The sequence below is a fragment of the Pyrus communis genome, chromosome 6, assembly GCF_041283825.1.
Source record: "Pyrus communis isolate YQ-2024b chromosome 6, ASM4128382v1, whole genome shotgun sequence".
Classification (NCBI taxonomy): Eukaryota; Viridiplantae; Streptophyta; class Magnoliopsida; order Rosales; family Rosaceae; genus Pyrus; species Pyrus communis.
Window position 1 is genome coordinate 2673684 of NC_142570.1, and position 15919 is coordinate 2689602.

Sequence of the window (15919 nt, forward strand, 5' to 3'; positions counted from 1 at the left end):
TTGAAAATGTTGATGGAATAATTTAAATTAAAACCCTTCCTCTGCATAAAAGGAACTGAATCTTAGAGGCACTTGCATTGCATATTCTATGGAAAATTAAGTGATTTCTTATGTAGTTTTTCATTTGTTTAAAAGATATATAGCTTCCAATAGAAAGAAATCTGATATGGTTTTATGCATATACGAAAAGTGTTGGTGCCAGATATGCTTGTGGTGCAAGTTATATGGTAAAATATGATCAGAATTACCTCACTTATCAGAGATCACGGTTAACAAACTCCTGTGGTTTTCCAGAAATATTTCATAGGTTACCTAAAAAATAAAAATTGCTGCATCCATGGTAAGACTAACCAAGGTTAATCATTTGATCATTTCTGGCCATTGGGATAAAGTTGGTAACCGAACAATATTATTAATATTGTCGATACTTTAATTTGCAATTATCGATATGTGGCCGATCTAGCTATATCAATACTTCCCCGACAAATTCGACGGAACTCTTAAACAACTGCAATTAACCATTGCAAAGATGAACTGAATTATAGTATATAACCATCTTATCCAACTCACATAAAGAGTAGGGAGTGTGGAATGCTATGCTTTGTTTGAAACTGAAGGAAACTGGATAGATGGGACCGACCATGAAAATTAAATCTTGAAGTTATTTAAAGTTTATAATTAAAAATGTTATTCATACCATGTTTTTGTACCACATTTTCATACCATCTTAGGTGGCATTTGATGTGGATAGCCACATCATTTGAAAGATTAGCAAAACCTAAGGAAATGAAGGAGAAAAACTCCTCGTATATCATAATCATTATATAATTAACTAGTTTTTCTTAATTATTAGTTTATTAAATAATGAACTAAATTTAAAAATCTGATTAATTTAAATGATGTGATTGTCTACATCAAATGCCACCTAAGATGGTATGAAAATGTGATACAAAAATATGCTATGAATAACATTACTCTTAATTAATTAAGCAAGATGAGGAAAACTAGAGAAAGAAGAGAGTCCAAAAGAATAACGGCCCGAGAGTGGGGCCCCATTACTTGGTAGGTGACAAAGGAAAGAATAGTTACGGAAGAGGGCAGTTAATTTTAAGTAGGGCAACCGTTTGTAAAATGTCAATTTATTTGATGCATATGAACATCTAAATAATTTTTGATGCAATTGGTTTCTATTAAAAACGGATTATAAAGATAATTAAAATCATCAATTGTTTCAAGTTATGTAATTTGAATGTTAAGATTATACTAATTACAATTAATGAAAGAATCGGCTGCATGTACGAAATATGTATTTTTCTTTTTAAGTAGAGTTTCTTGAACCATAGGATGCTCACATGGGAATCTCGGCCGTCGGATTTCGAGTTGGCGTAGGATCCTCAGTTGAGTACACGTGCTACTACCTTTCCTCTCTATTACCTCACTTTAATCTTTGCTTCCATGCATGGATTTCTCCTCCAAAAATAGTCAAGTTCACAGGTAGAGAGAGAGAAAAACTAGAGAGAGAAAGCGAAAGAGAAACAAACGCTCGCTCGCTCACTCACTCTCTCACTTTTCATTTTTCCTCTCTTCCTTGTGCTTGTTCGTCGCCATCGTCACCACCAACAAAGAAAACAGCGGAGCAGAAGAGCAAAGCTACTGATATATGTTTTTTCTTTTTTTAATTTTTAACCTTTGTCTAGTTCCTAATTCATGAAATCTGAGATTTTTTCTTTCTCGGGTAGTTCAAATAGCAGCAACAAAGCTTGATCTGATGCAATTCTCACACCGAGTTTGAGTTTTCGCGTCGATTTTCTGATCCGGGTTGTATTCTGTATCATTACATTTATCCTGTTTTAGTGTAATGAGATCAAGAATCTCGGAGCTTTACCAAGTTTCGTGATCAGATTCGAAGCTTTTCTGATCTGAATTTCCGTATTTGGTTGAGTTTTGATTCAAACCGATGGAAGAAGATCAAGAGTTGAAGTATGTATGCAAGTTTTGCAGCAAGAGCTTCCCCTGTGGCAGATCATTGGGAGGTCACATGAGGTGTCACTTCATCAACAATGCGCTGGAAACAGAGGAAAAGCTCAATACCGGCGGAGTTAAGCTCTCGTCCTCCAACAATGGCGGTTCTGATTTCGAAGGCGGAACTCATCAGCAACCCGGTTATGGTCTGAGGGAGAATCCCAAGAAAACATGGAGGCTCACGGACTCAAGTGAGGACACTTCGTTTCATCCGGACAAGTTTTGTAGAGAATGTGGCAAAGGGTTTCAGTCTTGGAAATCTCTTTTCGGTCACATGAAATTCCACTCGGAAAAAGAAAGAGTTTCGATTGAGAGCCTCGAGGAAGAACACGAAGATTCTTGGACTAGCCAATCGGAGAACAACACTACTGCTGCTCCTCCCAATCGGGGAAGAAGATCGGGAAGAAAAACAAGGTACATGGGAGCAACAACTTCATCTTCTAACTTTTCAATAGTTGCTGCTGCTGCTACTACTTCCTCTGTTTCCGAGATTGAGCAAGAACAAGAAGAGGTTGCTATGTGTTTGATGATGCTTTCGAGGGATTCGGGTCACTGGGGCGGCTTAAAATTAGTAGCTCGTGACTCTTTCGATGGAAATTCAGGGTTCTCGGATCCTCCATCATCAGTTGGAACAACTCGGGTTGCGGATATTAAGAGTAAGATTGCTACAACTTTGAAACTGAAGAACAAACTCAATAAAAAGGTGTTGGAGCCTCGAAACTTCGAGTCCCTAGCAGTACTTGAAGGTAGAAAATCCAAGTTTTGTTCTTCTGCTGGCGGGTTTTCGAATAACGATAAATTGGGTTCCAACAAGTACAATTCAAGCAAGAGGAAGATCAAAGAGACTTGTAATTTTGAATTGAGGTCAGATCAGTCCCCAAAAAATTTGAGTACTAGTAGAGCTGATATTTTGGATTCTGAAGTAGTAGTTTGCAAGAGTTCACAAAAGAGAAGCAAATTCGAATGTACTACTTGCAACAAGGTTTTTCGATCGTACCAAGCTCTCGGAGGCCATAGGGCAAGTCACAAGAAGACCAAAGGGTGCTTCGCTTCGAAGATCGAAAGCGGTGAAAACACCATGGAAACTGACATCTCCCCCGGGTCTTGCTGCAACAATGACAACCCCATTGAGCAAGAAATAGCAGAGAGCGGTGCAAAAAGTACTAAAGGGCATTCCTGTCCAATTTGCTACAGAGTTTTCTCCTCAGGGCAAGCATTGGGAGGGCACAAAAGATCCCATTTGATTGGTGAGGCTAAAATTACCAGCCAAACCCTCGTGATTCAGAAGCCTGCAGCTCCTGAAGTGAGAAACTTTCTTGATCTCAATCTTCCTGCTCCTGTGGAGGAAGAAAGCAGTAGCAACCATGATGCAGCCGCAGTAGCATTTAAGCCATGGTGGGTCGGGAGCAGCAGCCATAAGCATGAGGCTGCCCTTGTAGGGCTCATCTCCAAATGAGTTTCAAGTCCTTTGGCCATGGATTTTCGATAGGAAAGTGATCTCGGCACTCTCGGTTTCTCCTCCTGCACTCCTCCTTTTTTCTTCTAACTCTTTGATTGAATAAATCAAATGAGAGTAAAGCGAAGAAGAAGAAGAGTGCGCAAGGAGAAAAATGAAATGCGGAAATTACTATCCTTCCAATAAAGGTTCAAGAGGTACAAATACATATTTTCTGGACATCATAATTCATTGATTCTTTACAGATTTTAGGGCTTGCTGAGGCAGTATTGCTGCTAATTTGCCTTCCAAGTTAGGCCTTACCAAATCCTATTTTTGTTTTGTTATACCAACAATGTCATTTCCTTTAAGATTCAGGCTCATTGATTTTGTTTGACCTCAAAACTTCAATGCTGTAATTACATTTCATATATAAGTCTTTGGAGTAATTATATTGGCTAGTGATATTAACTCTTGGTTAAGAAGTTTGAGATCTTGAGAAGGATTGCTCTTTGGAAAGCATAGTACGATAAAAGTTGTAAGTTGTGTTAAAGGAAGTTATTGCCTCACTCGTCTCTATAGTAGGAGTCGGGACCGAAGAGGCGATAGTTTACCATGTAGCAGATTTCAACGTTTGAGTCCGCTTATCTCCAACTTGCAAATTTTGTTAATGCAAAAATGTGTGATAGCACTCATCTATAAGTATATAAAAGTTATAAAATATTCGGTTTAGAATGCAGATGGCTAAAAAAAAAGTGTTAGAATCACTATATGAGTGAGTAAGGTATTGAAAAATGAAAAATAAGAATGGTATGTGAAGTGATGAAGTCATGAAGAGATAAAAAAGCAAATTTAAAATGTACACAAAGAGGTCATGTGAGCTAGTTGAAGGTGGTTGTTTAGTCACCTACCATTAAACATGACACCCCATCTCATCTCACTTCTTTCTCTACTCTTAACTGCTACTAAGCTCACTATTCACTCATAAAATAAAATAGTAATAATTTTTTATATTATTACGAGCAATATTACTACTCTAATAGATTAAGAAAATGAGTATTTTCAACCTGTGATGCAATCAATTTAAAAGAAATATCCTATTCACCAAGACAATCCGCCCTTGCAGTAATAATTTACACACATATGTGTGTTTGTGTGTGTGTGTGTGTGGGTGTGTATAATTTTATAAAATATTTGGACCACTACAACTAGAAGTGTGTATACAAGCAGGTATAAAGTCGGTTCAGCGCACTTTTACTTTTCTGCCATCAAATGAACTGCAAATGGGTTTTGATTTGGGTGGGTAAGGCTGAAAAAGCACATAATATTTTATTCTCTAATTTATCAAATTCTATATGCTAGTTTTTGGCTTTTAGCCATCGGGTTTTGGTTACCCCTTAGTTAGGGCTAAACATCTAAATTCTGCTCAAACTTTTAATGCAGTTTACTTCTGAAAACTACATCTTAATAACACTTAGAGCACCATTTGATTTTCAAATCAACTGTTATCGCGCCTGATTATTTTTGTAGCCAATATTATCAGCAAAGTGATGATTTTTTTTTTTTTTTTTTACTTTAATTTGATTTTAAATGCATTTTTATTATGACTGACAGTTGTGAGAGGAGTGTATTTTTCTTTTTAAAAAAGAGAATTGGTTGGTAGGTTTTCCATGACAATCCATCATTCATGGACCCAGAAAGACTCAAAGAAGTACTTCAGCTTTCCTAGCCACCATTGTGCGATTCACTAATTATATATTTAACTTTAGCTTTTTTTTTTTTTTTTTTTTTTTTTTTTTAATCAATTTTGTGTGGCAATATATGTAGAACTCAGAAGTGGTTGTTTCATATATGTAGAACTCAGAGGTGGTTGTTTCATATATGTAGAACTCAGAAGTGGTTGTTTCACTTTCACTTGCTCTGATGGCTGGCAGTTGGTAGTGCGTTGTCAAGAAAGCAGACACACATAATGATAATATTACGAGAAGTGATTTACGCTCTTAAGACAAAAAAAGCGGTATTAAGTTTTTTATTTTATTTTTTTATTGAAAAGGATAATGCATAAATAAAGTGATTACATCACAACCAGTTTCAGTTCAATCAAAGAGATAAACTTTTTCTGCCGTAGAGGGCAAAGACCTATTCCAAACATGAAAATCGGTTTGTCGAAGGAGAGATTTTTTCAGCATGCAAGAACACTTCCAACTACTTGTATTATAACTTTTAGTGTACCAAACTGTATTTTTAACACATTAAAAAATTTCTTGTGTCCAATGAGAAAAATGTGTAAGAAAATAATATAATAGAGATATTGTATTGGCCTATCAACCACCTTAATTGGGAAACTGCCCACGTGTCAACATCTAGTTGTCCTAACATGAAAGAGACCATCTCCGGATCTCTTTCTCCAAAGCCACTAAATCAAAGACTCGAATCACTTGATTTGGTGGTTTTGCAAGAAGAGATCCAAAGAGGAAAAGAAGAGATCCGAAGAGGATCTCTTTCCGTCCTAACAGTCCTAATTATAGATGTAAGAGCTAAGTCATCACTCACACTCATCATATTAGTGGGCTTTCTCAAATCCAAGCAAGAATATTACCTTTTGTCTTGGTCAGCACGTTTGAGTCAACTTTTATACAAAATCAATTGGATTTTTTTTTGGTCAAACGATAAATTTTATTAGATTAGTCACCGACGAGATTTGAATTCATGGCGTTATGTAAGGACTCAACACCTAAACTAGGTTTTAAAAGGTTGATTTAAATGTGGACCAGGCCTAATGAGATTATTACATAATTTAATACGATAATCTTTGGTTCAAAGCATCAAATGACGAGAGATATATTAGTAAAATGATATATCTCAGTTATATTGAATAATTCTCTCTTATTATGGCTAATGGGAAAATAAATTTGAATTAGTTTGTTTTTTTTGGGCACAAAGGTAAAATTTCATTACTAATAAAGCAAATGTTTATAAATGGGATCCAATTACAAATAAAACCCAAAACTAAAATATGGATCCCAAAGCGAAAAGATCCAACCCAAAGTTTGAGCCAATGCAAACAAACATAAAGCTGACAAAAAAAAACCCTAGCAGGTACACAGAAGACGTCAACACCGTCACCACGGACCATCGCCTCTTGCAGTCTCCGATGATCCCACCAAACAAAGCTTCCAAATCGGAAAAGATGAAGATTACACCCTCCTCCATCAAGCCACAAAACTCAATTCCGCAACCACCAAGTAAATGAAACCGTGGGAAAAACATCCCACGAGTAACAATGCCGACAACAGCACATAGATGGAAAGTGGTGGTGTGACCACCGAGTTGGAGCTTTACATACCTTCCTAGAAAGCCCCGACACGCGGTAAAAAGCAAAAAGTTGCAGATTTGGGAAATTGTGAGATCAAGAGAGGTTGGAACCATTAGGGAGAGGTAGAAAATGGGTTGAAAAGTGTCATGGAAGTGGAAAACCAGCAAGGGAAGAGAAAAAAAGATGGTTGGAGTTGAGAATTTTCGGATGGAGGACTAAGATCAGATAGATCAGAGGCAAGAAGAAGAGAAAAAAGGCCGGAAACAGACGGTAAGGGAGGAAAAGAAGAAAGAAGAAAAGAGGGAAAGAAGAAGAACAAGGGGTTGCCGCCGACCCTGACCACTGCTAGGGCCGGCGGCTGAACGAAGCAAGCAAGGAGGGGCACACAAAGTGAGAAGCACTCTCACCACGAGAGAAAAACTCTCACCGAAAGGGAGAGAAGCTTTGTGTCTTGAATCAGTTTGTTTCTAAGAGTACTTAGAAATACCTTCTTCTTCTTCTTCTTTTTCAATAAATCTGTTCGTAATTTTTTGCAAAAAGAAATCATGTTGAGGCAAATGGAAATCAAACCAGAGATATTAACTTACCATTATGCCCAGCTCAACTATTTTTAAAGGAGTTCAAAAGACTATGGAATTCACAACTTACGGAGCTTATAATCAAGTAATTAAGAACGTATACTCCTACACTCGAGACTTTATATTTGAATTCCTCTGTTGAAACTAGGATTTTATTTGGAAAATTATAGTCCCTCAAAATTTACATTTAAATTTTATTTCCATTTTCCCACCTCAGTCACGCTTTGTATAAAAATAAAAAAATAAAAAACCAAATTATTCTTTGTCAACCTTAACCCAATACTTAGCTAAAGCAATAAAAAAGACATGCTAATTTATAGAAATTATAGCTTTAATTTGTGATGTATATTTCATATATACATTGTACAATGGTTCGGGTATATATGAGGAAGGAGACTAAGAAAAAACAAAAAAACATTCCCCTTAAAACAAGGAGTAAAACAAGGAGTAAAACATGGAATAAAACAAGGAATAAAACATTCCTTAAATCAAGGAATAAAACATTCCTTAAATCAAGGAACTCATTATTTTCAACACTCCCCCTCAAGTTGGATCGAGGAGGTTCACTGAGCCAAGCTTGCCCAATAACCGATGAAACTGAGATGATGCTAGTGCCTTTGTAAAAAGATCTGCTAGTTGATCATAGCTTCGTGTGAACATGGTCCGGATGATTTGCGTTTGAACTTGAGCTCTGATGAAATGACAATCCACTTCAATATGTTTGGTTCTTTCATGGAACACAGGATTGGCAGCAATGTGCATGGCTGCCTGATTATCACACATAAGCATCATAGGGGTAGAACTAGGAAACCCTAAGTCTGAAAGAAGCCCTTTAAGCCAAATGAGTTCACAAGCAGTGGCTGCCATGGCTCGATACTCAGCCTCTGCGCTGGAACGAGCAATTACCTGTTGCTTCTTACTCTTCCATGTGACAAGGTTTCCACCAACAAATGTACAATAGCCTGTGATTGATTTCCTATCAATTGCATTACCTGCCCAGTCTGCATCTGTGTAGCCACTAATGACAGTGGACTGATTGTTATGCATTGTAATTCCTTGCCCAATTGAACCCTTAAGATAACGAAGGATTCTCTTAACAAGGTTAAGGTGATCAACAGTGGGAGAGTGCATGAACTGACTAGCCAAGCTCACTGCATATGTGATATCTGGACGAGTGATAGTAAGGTATATGAGCTTGCCTACTAATCGTTGATAGTAGCTTACATCATGCATGGCTTCTCCATCTATGCTGAGCTTCAGTTTACAATCAACGGGAGTGATAGCAGGCTTGCAGTCAAGCATTTTTGCTTCTTGAAGGAGGTCCAATACATATTTCCGTTGATGTAGAAACAGTCCTTTTGAAGATGTTGCCATTTCGATCCCCAAAAAATACTTTAACCTTCCCAAATCTTTGATAGCGAAAACTTGATGTAGTGAGAGTTTTAGTGCCTCAATCTCCACGGTATTATCTCCAGTGATGATAAGATCATCAACATAGATGAGGACCACCAACTTCCCCCTGGTGCCAGTTCTTACAAATAGCGAAGAATCAGCATTACTTCGCATGAATCCAGCCTTTTCCAGAACAGAACTGAGCTTGGCATACCAAGCTCTTGGTGATTGTTTCAATCCGTATATTGCCTTGTGCAATTTACAAACCATGTTGCCTTTAATACCATCATAGCCTGGAGGAGGTTGCATATACACTTCTTCCTGCAGCTCGCCGTGAAGGAAAGCATTCTTCACGTCCATTTGGTAGAGTGACCACCCACAATTGATTGCAACTGACAGTAAAACCCTGACTGAGTTCATCTTGGCCACCGGTGCAAATGTTTCCTTATAATCTACACCAAAGGTTTGGGTGAAACCTCGAGCAACAAGTCTAGCCTTGTGTCTCTCGATAGATCCATCAGCTTTGAATTTAGTCTTGTAAATCCAACGACTTCCAACAGCCTTCTTTCCTGGTGGTAGGTGAACTAGGCTCCAGGTGCAATTCTCTTCCAGTGCACGAAGCTCTTCTTTCATGGCTTGGTTCCATTGTGGGAGAAGAAATGCTTCTTGAAAGCTTCTTGGTTCATAGTGCTTATCAATTTCACTGAGAAATGTAGCATGAGATGTTGAGAACTTACTAAAGCTGATACATTCATTGATTGGATGTCGTGAGGCATATGTAACATAGTCCTGCAACCTGACTGGAGGTTTTCTGATTCGAGGAGGATTTCTTTTAATCACCTAAGACTCTGTAGAGGGCGGAGAATGATCAGAGTAGAACTCGTCTTCACTCTCACTGGCAGTAATTTGGTCAGTTTGAACTTCTTCACAATCTGGACTTACAATGACTGATCTATTTTCCAACATCGGATAATTAAAGTTTTGAGGGAGTGGGAACATGTCAACTAAATCCTCCCCCTGACTTGTAAAATAGGGATAGTCTTCTTCGAACTTCACATCTCTTGAAACTGTGCACTTCTTAGTGACTGGATTGAAGCACTTGTATCCCTTTTGAGTGGTCGAGTATCCCATAAACACACACTTGGTTGCCCTGGCATCTAGTTTGTCACGGTTCAAGGTTTGGATGTGAACAAAACATACACAACCAAACACCTTGAGATGTGTCAAATCTATTTTCCTCCCCTTAAGAACTTCATATGGAGATTTAAACCCTAGCACACGACTTGGAAGTCGATTGATGAGATAAGTGGCAGTAAGGATGGCAAACGACCAAAATTTCTTTGGAACGTGCATGTGAATCATGAGAGCACGAGTTTTTTCCAAGAGATCTCTATTTTTCCTCTCGGCTACTCCATTTTGTTGGGGAGTCCCCACACAGCTGGTTTGATGTATGATACCCTAAGAACTTATGTATTGAAGCATGTTGTTGGATAGAAATTCAGTGCCATTATTTGACCTTGAAACCTTAATGTTTGATTGAAATTGCGTTTTAACATGCATGTGAAAGTCTTTGAAAATGGTAGGGACTTCACTTTTTGATTTCATAAGATATAGAAAACTTGTTCGAGAGAAATCATCAACAAATAGAACAAAATATTTAAAACTTTCCATTAATTCAGTTGCAGGTCCCCATACATCGGTGTGTACCATTTCAAAAGGTTTACTTGTCCTAGACATTGAATTACCAAAAGGTAGCCTAGTAAACTTAGAAAATTGACAAGTATCACAAGTAGGATAAGGGTTACAAAAAATTGGAAACAGTTTCGACAAGACAAGTTCAGAGGGGTGAGCTAATCTCCTATGCCAAAGTTGATTTTCATCTATGGACTTTGATTGAGCTTGAAGAGCCTGAGTGAAACATGCATTCTTGCACAGGTAGTAAAGTCCATTTATGAAGACCCCTTCACCAATCATCTTCATGGTGAGAACATCCTGAAACATCACTTTATTTGGTGAGAAAATAGCACGGCAGTTTAGGGTGTTGGTGATCTTTCCAATTGACAAAAGTTGGAAGGGAAAGGTTGGTACATAGAGGGCAGTGGAAGGTGTTTTTTGAGAGAGTAAGTTTATTTCTCCTTTTCCCAAAACTAAGACATTTTTTCCATTTGCAACAGACACATGTGAGGGGCTTGAAAATTTTTTAAAATGATGTAAATTTGTAACTTTGTTTGTCATATGATCTGTGGCGCCTGAATCAATTATCCAACAATCAGTTTCAGTACTAGTTAATAGGGCAGTAGTAAAGGCTTTGAGTATACCTGATGCTTCTCCCTTTGGAACTTTCTCATTTCCAGCAAGAAATCCGGCAAATTGTCCCAACATAGCTGTGTGACTACCCTCTTCATTGCCTTGACCATGTGTGCCTCATCCGTGTCCCTTACTTTGTAGGTAAGCTGCAAATTCATTGATCAATGACAATGGATTGGCAGTGAACTCCATGGATCCTTGTGAAATAGTAGGAGCGTGAGCATTAGCAAGTTTTGCCTTGAAATGAGGTTGAAATTGTTGTGAGGACCTTGGTATCATCCTTCCATCTTTGCTGAACTTAGGCTTGAGTTCAGGATGAAGTTCCCAACACTTGTCTTCCTCATGACCAACACCATTGCAATATTTGCATTTTAGATGTGTGTTTCTTCCCTTGTATACCTTGGCTTCTGAGTTCTTGTAATTTGATGCATATGCCCGAGTCTCCGTTAATCTAGGATTAGGATCAACATTCATAACCTTCTTCCTTGCTTCTTCTCGTTGGATAGTTGCACAAACATTGTTGAAGGTAGGCAGGTCTTGACTCATCAAGATGTGACTCCTTAGGTCCTCGTACTCAGAACTCATACTCCCTAACAGCTGATAAATTTTGTCTTCCTCAGCTCGTTTTAGGAGAATGGTAGGATCTGTGGTATGAGGGAGATATACATCCAACTCATTCCACATGGCTTTGAGACTCCCAAGGTGTTGAACAAATGCTTTCCCTTCTTGTTGAGCACTGGCAATGTCCTTCTTTAATTGGAAGACCCGTGCATAGTTGTTTTGATTTCCATACATATCCTGCAAAGCTTTCCAAAGATCATGGGCGGAATTGGAGTAGCTAAAAATTTCAGCAACATGTTTCTCCATGGTGTTGAGCAGCAAGGACATGACAAGTTGATCTTTGCAGAGCCATGCATTGTATGTAGAGGAAGAACGATCTGGAGCTTCCACGCTTCCATTTACAAACCCTAGCTTCCCTTTGCCTCCGAGAGCTAGGGAAACAGCTCGAGACCAAGGAAGATAATTGAACTCGTTCAAGAGAACTGAACATAAACGTTGATTGGTGTTAACCTCAACGTCTGAGGAGTTTGGAGAGAGATTGTGCCGGGTTTCCTTATCATGGTTGACAGAACTTTCTTCAGTCATGACTTAGACCTTGAAAGAAAGAAAAATTCGCAGCAGCAAGAATGGCAGAGACAGGTTACAAATGAACCTGCTCTGATACCATATAGAAATTATAGCTTTAATTTGTGATGTATATTTCATATATACATTGTACAATGGTTCGGGTATATATGAGGAAGGAGACTAAGAAAAAACAAAAAAACATTCCCCTTAAAACAAGGAATAAAACAAGGAGTAAAACAAGGAGTAAAACATGGAATAAAACAAGGAATAAAACATTCCTTAAATCAAGGAACTCATTATTTTCAACATAATTCAAGATGTGAAATAGAGAGTATGAAGAGATATCGGCGTTGGAGCATATAGCTGCTTTGAAGCTAAGAAAATACAGGAAGAAGAAACTGCTGAAGAAAATACTAGGATGAGTTTGTTAATTCAAGATCTTGAGCTGTTCAATGTTTGTGATGGAAAGAAAACTGCTGAATTTTTCGAAATGGAAAATAAGGAACTTAGGAGGAAGCTTGATACACATCGGAGACAAATACTAGGATATTCTGTCAGAGAGTTGAAAACATTAGCTTGAGACGAACAGTGATCAACTCGACTCTGAGTCCTTGTTGGGTGAACTAGAGGGAAAGCTCGCCTTGTCAGACGAAATGGGGTATCCTGTTACAATTACTTCATTCTTTACTGATTAAGGACTCGTTTGAAAGTGTTTTTAAAATGATTAAAAACATTGTGCTTTTTGCAGGAAATACTTTAAATACTTTTCTAAGTTTCACTTGCATTTTCACTAAGGATTGGTCTCAAATCCTAACTTATACACCTCATTTGGTCAAGTATAATAACGAATATTATCACCGTAAAACACAGTTCATCTTTCCAAATTCATCTAAAAAGAACTTTTTCTTCGCACTGATGTGGTAATATTTTGATGAGCTTTCTAAAGCACGTATGGAGAAGATTGGCCCCCCTCTTTTCCAAACTGGCAATGGTACGTAGTCACACCAGATGCAGATTTAATAAAGAAGGTAGAGAAGATGTCGCGGCAGATAGAAGATTACGAAGTTCTTGTGAAGCAATTAAAGGTATGTATACCCAGGGAGGCATCATTAAGACGATTTTGACAGCCTTTATTAGAAAATCTATCTGACTGGTTGCATAAATTGTACTTCAAGCTTTCGGGTGCGAATTCAATCCGTACTGTCTTTCCGAGTTTTGAGGTTATATAAGTTAATCATACTTCTAAATCTTACATTACTTATGGTTGTTAGGAAGAACTGAAAGAGGAAAAGTTGAAGGCAAACGAAGAAGCGGAGGATCTAGCTCAAGAAATGGCTGAGTTCAGTCTGTTCAGATATACCGAATGACAGGTTTGCTTGAAGAAGTGTGTAAGCGCCGTGCTTGCATCGAGCAAGCATCGTTACACAGAATTGCTGAGTTAGAAGCACAGGTATTGATGTTTAGATTTGTAATGTATGTTTCAGTTACCCGTGAGAGAACACATCTGAAACGTATAATCTTGTTTCTGTGACATAAAAAAAGGGACCAAATCCATTGCTGCTCTCCGACGTCTTGATGAACGCCGAAGGTAGTAGCATTCCCCGTATTACATGGTTAACATTCCAGCGTCAGCTCTCACTGCTCTCTCTCTTATGGCTTTTTTGTTGGGGGGGGGGGGGGGGGGGGGTGGGGGGAGTGGTGGGGTGGGGTGGTGGGTGGTGTGGGGGAACCGAGTGGTGTTGGGAGATATGGTCTAAAAACATGATCTTTTTAGCCTTTTTTTCTTTTATCTATGTACCGAAATTATTATGTAGCTCCGAGAAAATAAGTTGCCATGAAAGGTCTACTGAGTTTTAACAGCGGTTGGTGATAACCGGTCGCTGAAGTGCTCTTATTGTTTTACCCTTGTTTGCCGTGGACAATATGGAACCCTCATTGTGTCTAAAGTACAAAAATCTTAAGGCTTAAGAATTTAATTTTTAGATGTTGACATTGAAGTCTTCCGCGAAGTTGCTTCATAAATTATTGATCTGAAAGTCTAAAAAAATTGTCCACTGTTTGGTTGCGGACTTTGGGAAATGAGTAAGGTCAAGCCAACCGAACCGAGCCAAAATGCATGATGAAAAGATTTTCTAGAAGGTGATTTTTTCCTTGGTCAAAATATTATATAATATATATATATATATATATAAGATTTTCTAGAATGTGATTTTTTCCTTGGATTCAAAATATTATATATATATATATATAAATAGAAATATATAGATATATTTCTTTATCAAAAAAGCCGGCCCTTCTCATATGGTACAAGGGAAAGGGATATAACGGATGGTGACTTTTCTCCTAATTAATTAGAAGGTTTTTTTGGGGCCAAAAACTAAAATATAAAAGTTGTACAAGTATTCTGAAAGTCGACAATTGGAAGTAGAAGTCCTTCTTTCTTATGGTACTGGAATTAAATATCCTGCGCATTGGCTCCATTTCTTGCCTCCATTATTTTTCCATTTTTCTTCTTGTGGTACATCCTTGCCCAAATGAATATTAACAGATGAATGGTGAAGATTATTTATAATTGAATGATGTAGATTGGTCTAGCTGATAAAAGTTATTAGAAGAGTTGTTAGAAGGATATAGAGTTAGTTGTGTTTGTAAACTCTCTCTCATTTTTTATTTTTTTTTGTAATCTGTTCAACTTAGAAGATATCAATTCAAGCTTTCATTTCTTTCTAAACCTTCATCTTCTTCTTCTTCTATGTTCTTCTGTAACTTGGATAGTTGCATGCCTCTTCCAATTTTGTTAATAATGAAAAGGTTAGCAAGAACACAAATGGCGGTTTAGTGTGGTAACAGAAAGTAATTATGTCTATACACCATGATGCATGTTCTATCCTCACCGATCCCCTTCCTCCCCTAATAACTAACAATTTAATCCACTAAAACTATCGCTTGCAAGAAAAAAAAAGTTAACAAAAAAAAAATATAAGCATAAATTATGAAAGGCCTCCATGCAAAAAAGGATAAATATTATGTGAAGCAAACTTATTAGTTAATAACACCACAAATAATCTTTGTCTATGCATGAAATTATTGTTTTCAATTAAATAGTTTTCTTTATACAATAATATTGGGAGAAATAAATGTGTATTGCTACACAATGCATCAATCATAATTGGATATCAAATTTATTAGAAAAAAAAATTTTGAATCTAAGACCTTCTACTTGTATATAGAGATAAATACCACCAATTCACTATACTAGTGAAACGCTACAAAGTATGCGTTAGTGGTAGTAGTTGTTGTTACTTCATAACAAGGATGAACTCATTTTATGAAAATTACATTGATGTTAAGGAAACATTCTAAATCATGAAGGAAAAAAAATTAATTTGAATGTAAAGGAGTGGACACACTAACAAACATATGGACATATCTTAAAAGACTTTTAGTATGGGTGGTGTTATCCATACATTTTTTATTAATTTAGATACTTTGATTTTCTTCAATTCATTTAACTCAGGGATCAAAAACTGAAAAATATGTAAAATGTACAAATGTGTGAATATCACCATCCTTGCAGTAATTGCAAAGGATAGTACCACCTTGCCAAAGGGGATTTAATTACAAAAACTCAAAGAAGTGGTCCAAGTCATCCATTTAAGAATAATTTGATTTGTTCAACTTGGATCATCTAGAAAATATAATTGAGATGCAAAAGTAATTAATTAAAAGAGGATAGTAAGG

At 37.3% G+C, this 15919-nt stretch overlaps 1 protein-coding gene and 1 pseudogene across 1 annotated transcript; one reads left to right on the forward strand and one right to left on the reverse strand.

The window, feature by feature from the left end:
• The first annotated feature begins 1489 nt into the window (after positions 1–1489).
• LOC137710223 (uncharacterized) lies at positions 1490–3942 on the forward strand. The gene has a single exon (XM_068449160.2). The coding sequence runs from the start codon at positions 1958–1960 to the stop codon at positions 3476–3478; it is 1521 nt and encodes a 506-aa protein (XP_068305261.2). The 5' UTR covers positions 1490–1957; the 3' UTR covers positions 3479–3942.
• A 3952-nt stretch (positions 3943–7894) lies between these two features.
• On the reverse strand, positions 7895–12314 carry LOC148696114 (uncharacterized; annotated as a pseudogene).
• Positions 12315–15919: the final 3605 nt, after the last annotated feature.